This window comes from Mustela erminea, chromosome 13 (assembly GCF_009829155.1).
Source record: "Mustela erminea isolate mMusErm1 chromosome 13, mMusErm1.Pri, whole genome shotgun sequence".
Taxonomy (NCBI): Eukaryota; Metazoa; Chordata; class Mammalia; order Carnivora; family Mustelidae; genus Mustela; species Mustela erminea.
Genome location: NC_045626.1, coordinates 36,181,397 through 36,191,926, shown reverse-complemented (window position 1 = coordinate 36,191,926; position 10,530 = coordinate 36,181,397). Strand labels below are relative to the sequence as shown.

The 10,530-nt window shown below is 38.4% G+C and overlaps 1 protein-coding gene across 1 annotated transcript; it reads right to left on the bottom strand.

Annotated features, from left to right (window-relative positions):
* Nucleotides 1-340: 340 nt before the first annotated feature.
* On the bottom strand, nucleotides 341-1,519 carry LOC116572030 (mediator of RNA polymerase II transcription subunit 7-like). Its single transcript, XM_032310705.1, has 2 exons — nucleotides 1,135-1,519; nucleotides 341-945 (listed from the first exon to the last, which is right to left on the bottom strand). Exons 1-2 carry the CDS (start codon nucleotides 1,398-1,400, stop codon nucleotides 522-524), a joined length of 690 nt encoding a protein of 229 aa, XP_032166596.1. The 5' UTR covers nucleotides 1,401-1,519; the 3' UTR covers nucleotides 341-521.
* Nucleotides 1,520-10,530: the final 9,011 nt, after the last annotated feature.

Below are 10,530 nucleotides of genomic sequence, written 5' to 3'. Positions count from 1 at the left end.
AAGCTTGCTGTTCTTGAGATCTTCAATGTTTTCTGCAACTCCAAATCCAGGAATGTTTCACACAATTGCAGGACTTTCCTTTTTAAGGTGATTACCTTTTTTTTTTTTAATATATAAAGATTTTATTTATTTATTTGACAGCAGAGATCACAAGTAGGCAGAGAGGCAGGCAGAGACATAGAGAGGCAGAAGCAGGCTCCCCACTGAGCAGAGAGCCTGATGCGGGTCTCAATCCTAGGACCCTGAGATCATGACCTGAGCCGAAGGCAGAGGGTTTGACCCACTGAGCCACCCAGGCCCCCTAAGGTGATTACTCTTAATGTATACATATATACTCATTTGCATATGCTTGCCATACTGTGCACTTACAGTCACTAACCACCCAACTGATGAAGCAGGAGTCAAGCCATTCACATGACTTCTAGTTATATCTCTTCTAAGACGCTCCAAGAGCAAATTAACGAATCTATGACATTTACTGAAAAGAAAAAGAGAAAAGCAAAAAGAAAAAGAAACATCCTTCATGGTCTTTCATTCATTTCATCAATTAGGACACACAGGGCAGCATCTTTCTCTCTAACCTGGTCTCTCCTATGACCTGAATTTTCTCTTTGCTGTTCATTCTGTCCAATACAATTGTTGCTATCATCAGCATCCACTGGTTCAGTCTTTACTCTCATCCCTGCTTCTGAATGAGGCGGATCATCAGGCAAAGCCAGACAATTCTGAATCATCTCAATGACTCGCTCCAGGTGCTTCTGAAATGGCTCAGCTGTTTCAAGATGTTGACCTTTCGGTATCTCCAGCATGACTCTGAATGTCTCTCTTGCTTGGTATTCATTTATGAGATGATGCACATGTACAAAAAGCAGCTTAAGATCTTCTGGTTTCTCTTCTGGTTTTGTACTCCCAGGGCTCCTTATCAAGATATCTAAGAGGTCTAAGGAATTAATAATGCCTCAGTGGATTAAGCCTCTGCCTTCTGTTCTGGTCATGATCTCAGGGTCCTAGGATCCAGCCCCGCATCCGCTCTCTGCTCAGCGGAGAGCCTGCTTCCTCCCCCTCTCTCTCTGCCTGCCTCTCTGCCTACTTGTGATCTCTCTCTGTCAAATAAATAAATAAAATCTTTAAAAAAAATTAATAAGAATAGACATATTGAGTTTTCTCAGTTCCTTCTTGTGATCAAACTGCATAGGATGAAGCCATTCGATACCCTGACTTTCTGAAGGGCAGATGATAGGATCATCACATTGGAATTGATTGCCAAACATCATAGAAGTGTCTTTTATTGGAGGTGGAGGCTTGGGAGCTAGGCCTTCCTGAGTATTTTCATCTGTATATTGCTTGACGTACTGTATTGGGGGTGGTGGAAGAGCACTCACTTGTTGCGTCTCACCCATAGAGGAAGATCAAGAAACTCAGCTCAGGGTTTACACTGGAGCTGCCTTGGCCTGCGCGGAAATCCGACTTCCGGCCGCCTCCTACAGGAAGTGTATCTATTTTTGTAATTAAGAGATACTGCTTCAGGGGCACCTGGGTGGCTCAGTGGGTTAAAGCCTCTGCTTTCCCTCAGGTCATGGTCTCAGGGTCCTGGAATGGAGCCCTGCATCTGGCTCTCCGCTTAGCGGGAAGCCTGCTTACCCCCCAACCCCCCACATTCCTGCCTGCCTCTCTGCCTACTTGTGATCTCTTTCTCTCCGTCAAATAAGTAAGTAAAATCTTTAAGAAAGAAAGAAGTACTGCATCAAACAGCCTCTGGTCATAGCAGGAGCTCAATAAGTATTTGTTGGATGGATGGTCTTCAAATCCATCAACATGTTGGTCTGACATTTACGAACATGCTTGTTTGGCACTGTTCCTCTACAACTATTAGAATATGTTCCAGACAAGTCCTAAAATACTAGGCTGGTTCTCCTTTGTTCAAAGCCTCAAAGCCTGGCATTTTATGGGGCAGCCCAGCAAGTTCGGCCTGTTTGGCAGGCAATTACCTGGCTATTTTGTGCCTCCCTATCCAGCACCGTGTACTTCCCTGGACTGAAGAAAAAAAAAAATAAATCCATAATCAGTCAACTTTATGGAGCTCAGGATATGTGCCTCATCTCTAATAATGGAATCACACATTTCAAAGGAAATGGAGAAAAAAAGACATTGGCTATCAGGTTGGAAAACCTCTTTTAAGACATGGGTGTCCATCCTGAACTCCCAAATTTTCCAGCTTTAGAGACTAATAGGAGTTTAAGCCTCTTCTGTGGCATCAAGTAGCACTGAGACTTTCCTCAAACCAATGAATTTAACCGAACTTACTAAGTTTTAATTTAATTTAATTTAAGAATTGAACTGAACAGGGACCCCTGGGTGGCTCAGTGGGTTAAAGCTTCTTTCTGCCTTTGGCTTAGGTCATGATCCCAGGGTCCTGGGATCAAGATTCAAGCTTCTCATTGGGCTCTCTGCTCAGCAGGGAGCCTGCTTCCTCCTCTCTCTGCCTGCCTCTCTGCCTACTTGTGATCTCTGTCTGTCAAATAAATAAATAAAAATCTTAAAAAAAAAAAAAAGAATTAAACCGGACAATTTAAGAGTTGTCCTAAGAATTGAGAGAATTATGTATAAGCCTATAACAGACCTTAATAAATGCTATCATTTTTATAACTCTTGCCCATTTGCCAAGAGCTTATTTTTTTGTGGTAACACCTTAAACAAAAAGGGGTATCTGTCCTTTTGTGTCTGGCTTATTTCACTTTGATAATATTTTCATTATGGTTGATCATGTTGTAGACAATTGTATTTTTGAGTTGTATTTTTTCTCATGAGCGAGAAATTTTGCAATATATAATTTTTTTATATAATGAGCGATTTGAATCCTTTCCCGTGATCCTACAATTCATGTCATGTGTGCGTGCTTTCCTCCTCTATGTTTATTCACATATTTGTGTACATTAGCAGCATTTTAAGTTATTTTCACATAGATCTTGCTCAGATGTGTTCAATAAAACTGGTTCTTTAAATTGGGTTTGGGGGAAACCCCAACACTTGAACATAGGTAGCGTCATTTCTAAATTAAAGTCGTCCTCTCAATTTGTAAAATGTAAGTTGCATTAAAATTCCACAAGGAGGCAGACTGGTTCCATTAAACTGGGCTTACTGCACTGATATAAATACATTCTAGATATTCCCAGTATTGGCATCCCCAAGTATAAAACAATTTTTTAAGCCAACATAGGGAATCTATGAAGGTATTTTCTCCCAGAGACAACTCTACAAATGATGCTTAATTTTATAAATCAGTTCACAAATCTTCCCATTAAATTAGGTGTAACAGAATCATAGAATTTTACATTTAAACCAGATACAAGAAATAATTTATTTAATTACAGAATTCTGCCCAAGTGCAGCTATCTTTACTCTTGGTTTACAAAAAACCCATGGCAGTGGGAATTTAAAATGATGTAGTTGTTGCAGAAAAAGGTATGACAGCTCTTCAAAATATTGAACATCTAATGATTCAAAAATTCCACTTCTGGGTATATATGAAAAGAAGTGAAGCAGAGACCCAAACAGGTATCTGTACACCAGCGTTCATAGCAGCATTATTCACAGTGTCAAAATGTGGAAGTGACCCTTCTATATCATTGAATGAATGGATCAATAGAATGTGGTAGACACGTGCAAGAGAATATTCAGCCTTAAAAAGGAAGGGAATTCTGACACACTCTGCAACACAGATGAACCTTAAAGATATTATACTAAGCGAAATAAGCCAGACTCAAAGGACACATATTATATGATTTCCTTTTATATGGTATATCTAGAATAGTTAAGCACACAGAGACAGAAAGTAGGACAGTGGTTACCAGTGGTTGGGGAAGGTGGACTAGGGAATTATTGTTTAGTGAGTACAGACATTCAGTATGGGAGGATGAAAAAATTCTGGAGACGGATGGTGGTGAAGACTGCACAACAGAGGGAGCATCCTTAATGCCACTGAACCATCCACATAAAAATGGTTGAAGTGGGGCACCTGGGTGGCTCAGTCATTAAGCATCTGCCTTTGGCTCAGGTTGTGATCCGGGTGCTGGGATTGAGTCCTGCATCAGGCTCTCTGCTCAGTGGGGAGCCTGCTTCTTCCTCTCCCACTCCCCTTGTTTGTGTTCCCTCTCTTGCTGCCTCTCTGTCAAATAAATAAATAAAATCTTAAAGAAAAAGTGGTTGAAGTGGTACCATTTGTTAGGTAATTTTTTTTTAACCACAATTTAAAAAAAGACATGGTAAAGAAAATTAAATTCAAATAGAGAAATTTATAAATACTAAAATTCCCACTTTATTGTATGTACTTCCAAAATCTACAAACATCCATCTGCACCTTTGTGTAAATAAATAACTTGATATTTTAAATTGTATACGAAATCAAGAGAGAAAATCTACCTCCTTCTTGTCCTGGGGGAAAAAAAACTGGGGGGGGGGGGCAATGGCGGTGGGGGGGGCTCAGTCAGGGGAGCGTGCAACTCTTGATCTCAGAGTTGTAGGTTCGAACCCCACGTTGAGTGTAGAAATTACTTAAAAATAAAATCTTTACAAAAAAATGTTTAACATACAGGAAAATTTACTTTTAACATTTTGAGAATTCTATGAATTTTAATACATATATAGGTTTGTGTATCTATCATAAGAATCAGGCTGTAGACCGGTTCTGTCCCTTCAAAAAACTGTGCTAAAACCTCAGAGTCACATCCCCCCCAACACTAACCTGGGGAAACTACTGATCTCTTCTCCTTATATTACTATTTTTTCTAGAATGTCATGTAAATGGTAACATCCAATATGTAGCCTTCTGTATCTTTCTTTTTCTGCTTAGCATAATGCCTTTCAAGGTCATGGAAGCTGCTGCCTGTATCAATTGTCAATTCTTTTTAATACTGAGTAGTATTGCATTGAACAAAGACACCACAGTATTGTTTAGGAATTCAACTCTTGAGGGACATTAAGGTGGTTTTCTGTTTCTTGCAATTATGAATAGAACTGCTATATAGGCTTTTTGTGTAAATACAAGTTTCAGTTACTCTGGGGTAAATACACAGGAGAGGGATTGCTGGGTCATAACATAGGTGCATGTTTACTTTCAAAACCATTGCTAAAGGGGTTTCTATGGTGGCCTTACCATTTTGCATTACCCACCAGCAATGTATGAAAGTTCCAGTTGTTCTATATCTTTGCCAGTAATTGATATTGCTGGCATATATAAAATAAAAATAATTTTATGTACTTGAAAGCCAGCAGTTTTTAAAAATATATTTTTAAAAAATTGTAAGTGAACTCTATGCCACATGTGGGAGTCAAACTCACAGCCCTGTGATCAGGAGTCACATGCTCTACTGACTGAGCCAGCTGGGTGCTCCACTAATATTTTTATGTTGGCCATTCTAGTAGTAGGTGAGTAGTGTTATCTCATCGTGGGTTTTTTAAATTTTATTTTATTTACTTATTTGAGAGAGAGAGAGAGAGATCATGAGCAGGCAGAGGGGGAAGAGAAGGGCCAGAGGGAGAGAAACAGATTCCCCGCTGAGTGCAGAGCACAACTGGGATCATGACCTGAGCTGAAGTTCGATGTGCAACCGACTAAGCCACCCAGGCTCCCCTCTCATCATGGTTTGTTTTTAAATCATTTTAAAAAGTTGTGTGCCAGGGGCGCCTGGGTGGCTCAGTGGGTTAAAGCCTCTGCCTTCGGCTCAGGTCATGATCCCAGGGTCCTGGGATCGAGCCCCGCATCGGGCTCTCTGCTCAGCAGGGAGCCTGCTTCCTCCTCTCTCTCTGCTTGCCTCTCTGCCTACCTGTGATCTCTGTCTGTCAAATAAATAAATAAAATCTTTAAAAAAAAAAAAAAAAGTTGTGTGCCATGGATCTTCAAAAGGAATATTTGATAAGATATATTGCATTTCTGTTTCTTCGTCAATTTTCTTTCTTCAACTTAGTATACAGCATTTATGGTTTTATTTCTAGCTTTTTCTAGATATAAAAACTTCGTGTTTCTTAAGCTTTGCCATTAGAACTGTAACTCCTTTCAAAACTCAGTAAGACCTTCCTCCAAAAAACCAACAACATTTCAAATGTTGGTTCTATCCCTGACATGATTTACTAATTTGTGTATGATACTTCCATAATTGGGAGATATCACCCATGACAAAAGGATGTCCACGTGTGCGACACTCTCCCAAGTAGTACCAGAGAGATGAGTAAGAGAGACTATGGCTTCCCATACTTCCCAGTGCTGTATGTACTAAATTACTAAATGTAATTTCATAATGTAATAGGAGTGACTATGAATCCACCCCAATTTGTAGTTAAAACCTGAAAACAAATTTTTTAGGCTGAGATCATTTCATTGATGAATTCTTCCAACTATTTAAAGAAGAATAATACCAACAGTAAGTGATCTCTCTTAGAAAATAGGGGGGAGCATTTCCCAACTCATTTTATAAGGCCAACAAACTCTATTATCAATACCAGACAAGAATAGTACAAGAAAACTACAAGAAAAAAAATGATCATATCAATTGATGCTGAAGATATTTGACAAAGGTTAACAAAGTTATGATTAAGAAAAAGCAATAAAGCAAATTACAGCCGATATGATACTAATAAAGGAAAAATGTTTTTCCCCTAAAATTGGATATTAGGTAAAGGTATCTATTCTCACCACCCATTTTCAACATCTTACTGGAAATCCTAGTCAGTACAATAAGGGAAGACAAAGGGGCACCTGGGTGGTAAAGCCTCTGCCTTCAGCTCAGGTCATGATCCCAGGGTCCTGGGATCGAGCCCTGCATGGAGCCCCGCATCGGGCTCTCTGCTCAGCAGGGAGCCTGCTTCCTCCTCTCTCCTCTCTCTCTGCCTGTCTCTCTGCCTACTCGTGATCTCTGTCTGTCAAATAAATAAATAAAATCTTTAAAGAAAAATAAGGGAAGACAAAATAATTAAAATGCATATGGATTGGAAAAGAGATAAAATTGTTCCAAATTACAGATTATTCGACACTGACACCAGACAAGGACAGTGTAAGAAGACTACAGACCAATATCTATCATGAACAAACATAGAAACAAAAATACTCACTAAAATATTTGCATACTGAATCTAGCAATACACAAAAAAGATAATATATCATGTACAATGGGATTTATTTTAAAGATGCAAGGCTGGTTCACCATTTAAAATTAATTAATGTACCATTATAAACTACATGATCATAACAACTGATACAAAAAAAATTGACAAAATTCAATATTCATTATAAAAATTCTTAGCAATCTAGAAGTAGAAGGGATTTCCTCAATCTGATAAAGAGCATCTACAAAAATTTACAACTAACACTATATCTAATGGTAAAATCCTGAATGCCTCTCCCACTAAGATCAGAACAAAGCAAAGATGTCCATTTTCACCATTCTTATTCAATACCACACAGGAAGTCCTAGCCAGTGTAACAATAAAAGTAAAAGAAATATAAGGCATACAGATGAGAAAGGAATAAAATGAGCTCTTCTCATAGGTGGTATTATTATACAGAAAATCCCAAACTATCTACAAAGATCTCTTACAATAGGGGTGCCTGCCTGGCTTTGTTGGTAGAGCATACAAATATTGATCTCGGGGTTGTGAGGCTAAGCCCCACTGAAAAACTTAAAAATCATTAAAAAGCTCTTAGAATAAATGAGTTTAGCGAGATTGCAGGATATAAGGTTAACACACAGAAATTATTTTTATTTCTGTATATTGGGAAATAAATTGGAAATTAAAATAAAAAATCAGAATGATTTATAATGGCACCAAAAACGTGACTTAGGTATAAATCTAATAAAATGTGTGGAGGCAATTGCCAAACTATGGAAAGAGCCTAGATGTCCATCAACAGATGAATGGATAAAGAAGATGTGGTATATATATATATATATATATATATATATATATATACATACACACAATGGAATACTATGCGGCCATCAATCCCCCCAGAAATCTTGCCATTTGCAATGACGTGGATGGAACTAGAGGGTATTATGCTAAGCGAGTTAAGTCAATCAGAGAAAGACAATTATCTTATGATCTCTGTGATGTGAGGAATTTGAGAGCATGGAGGGGGATCATGGAGGGATCATTGTACCTTCACCTAATGCCATATGCAAAAATTAACTCCAAGACATAAGAGCTAAAATTATAAAACTCTAAGAAGCAAGCACAGAGGAAAAGCCTTGTGATACTGGATTTGGCAATGATTTCCTAGATATGACACCAAATGTACAGACAACAAAATAAAAAATAGATTGGACTTTATATTGAAAATTTTTGTGCACCATAGGACACTATTAAGATAAAAAATCCATGAATAAATAAAATCTTTAAAAAAAAGATAAAAAATCCATAGAATGGGGGAAAGTATTTGTAAATTACATATCTGATCAGAGGTTAATATCCGTAATATGTGGAAAATTCCTATAACTCAACAAGAACAAAACCCAAACAACCTGATTAAAACAGGGGCAAAGGGGCGCCTGGGTGGCTCAGTGGGTTGGGCCGCTGCCTTCGGCTCGGGTCATGATCTCAGGGTCCTGGGATCGAGGTCCACATCGGGCTCTCTGCTCAGCGGGGAGCCTGCTTCCCTCTCTCTCTCTCTGCCTGCCTCTCCGTCTACTTGTGATTTCTGTCAAATAAATAAATAAAATCTTTAAAAAAAACAAAAACAAAAACAAAACAAAACAAAAAAAACAGGGGCAAAGAACTTGAACAGACAGTTCTCCAAAGATTAACAAAGGCCCCAAAAGCCACAAAAAGATGTTCATGATTAGTCATTAGAGAAATGCAAGTCAAAACCACAATGAGACACCACTTCACACCCATTAGGATGGCTATTAGCACCAACTAACTAACAAAACAGGAGACAAATGTCGGTGAGGATGCGGGGAAGTTGGAACTCTTACACCCTGATGGCTGGAATAGTGAAACTGTGCAGTTGCTGTGGAACGTGGTACGGCAGTTCCTCACAAAATTAAACCTAGAATTCCCACATCATCCAGCAATTCCACTTCTGGGTATATACTCCCAAAGAACTAAAAGTAGGAAAACAAGGTATTTGTACCCCTGTTCCTAGCAACATACTTGCGACAGCCAAAAGGTGGAAACAATTCAAATGTCCGTTGATGGATAAACAGATTAATGAAACATGGTATATACGTGCAATGAAGTAATAGCCTTAAGGAGGAAGGAATTCTGGCACATGCTCCAACATGGATGAAGCCTAAAGACATACTAAGTGAAATAAGCTAGATTCAAAAGGACAAATTGTATGATTTCACCTATATGGTATATCTAGAGTAGTCAGATGAGTAGTGACAAAAAATTGGGACAGTGATTACCAGGGACTGGAGGGAGAATGAATTATTGTTTATAAAAAGTACAGACGTTCAGTATGGGATGATGAAAGAGGTGTGAAGATGGATGGTGGTGATGGCTGTACAACATGTGAAGGTATGTAATGCCACTGAACTGTACCTTTAAAAATGTTTAAAACAGTACTTTTTGTTATGTATATTTTACCACAATTTTTCTTAAAAGGAAAAAAAATGTTTCTAGTCATCAGTAACATAGTGCTTATGATGACGGATGTGAGACTGTAATTTGCTACCTCCTTTAATTTTCATTACACTTTATATGGGAAGTTCAAGATCTACATGGAATTGTGGTTTCTCTTTCTGGACTATTATTAGTTCCTTCCTCTCTACACCTCTCCCCTCACCTCCTCTCCTGCTCTTTCTTGAGCCCTTGACTTCATAGGGTGGGGATATGGCAAAGGAGGTAAGTTTTTAAGAAAAAAATTTCTTGTACTTTTTTCTTTTAAAAAATTTATTAAATTTTAAATTTTTTAAATAAACATATAATGTATTTTTATCCCCAGGGGTACAGGTGTGTGTCTTGTACTTTTAATATGCTGAACTGTTTTCCTTTAATCCCAAATTATACCATTTTTGATTCAGTCGTGGTTTTAAGTTTTTTTCTTGAAAAATTTAATCTAATCTGCTAACATAGTATATTACAGTAATAGGTTTTCAGATGAATCATGCTTGCATTCCTAGGATCGCCTTACCTGTTAATTTTATATACTAAGTTTGATTTGCTATTTAGGATTCTTATATCTGTATTCACTCTTGCTTTTCCTACACCATCCTGCGAGGTTTTGGGAGGGTCTGAAATTGTATCCAATTTAGAAGCTGCAAGTTAGCCTGTTGTGTTTCATGGATAATGGCTGAAGACACGAGACTCCTGGGACACGAAGGACTTGATTGCTCACACCATAGCAAGCAGCATGAGCAGCACTTGCATTAGTACCTCTGGACCCTAATCCCACAGTAGCAAAGTGAAAAGTCTCTGGTGGGTGCTGCATATGCTGTGAATTTTGGGCAGCGACTGAGCTTGGGGAATTTGCCTCTTACACAGCCCTGATCTTTCACAGACTTTACCCTTTAAGGTTGTTTACTGATAAATGGC

Excerpts from the sequence above, each read along its gene's own strand:
- LOC116572030 (XM_032310705.1), bottom strand. The coding sequence starts at position 1,400 with ATGGGTGAGACGCAACAAGTGAGTGCTCTTCCACCACCCCCAATACAG. Across the intron at positions 946-1,134 it reads ATGTCTATTCTTATTAATTT|CTTAGACCTCTTAGATATCT; the intron begins TTTTTAAAGATT and ends CATTATTAATTC.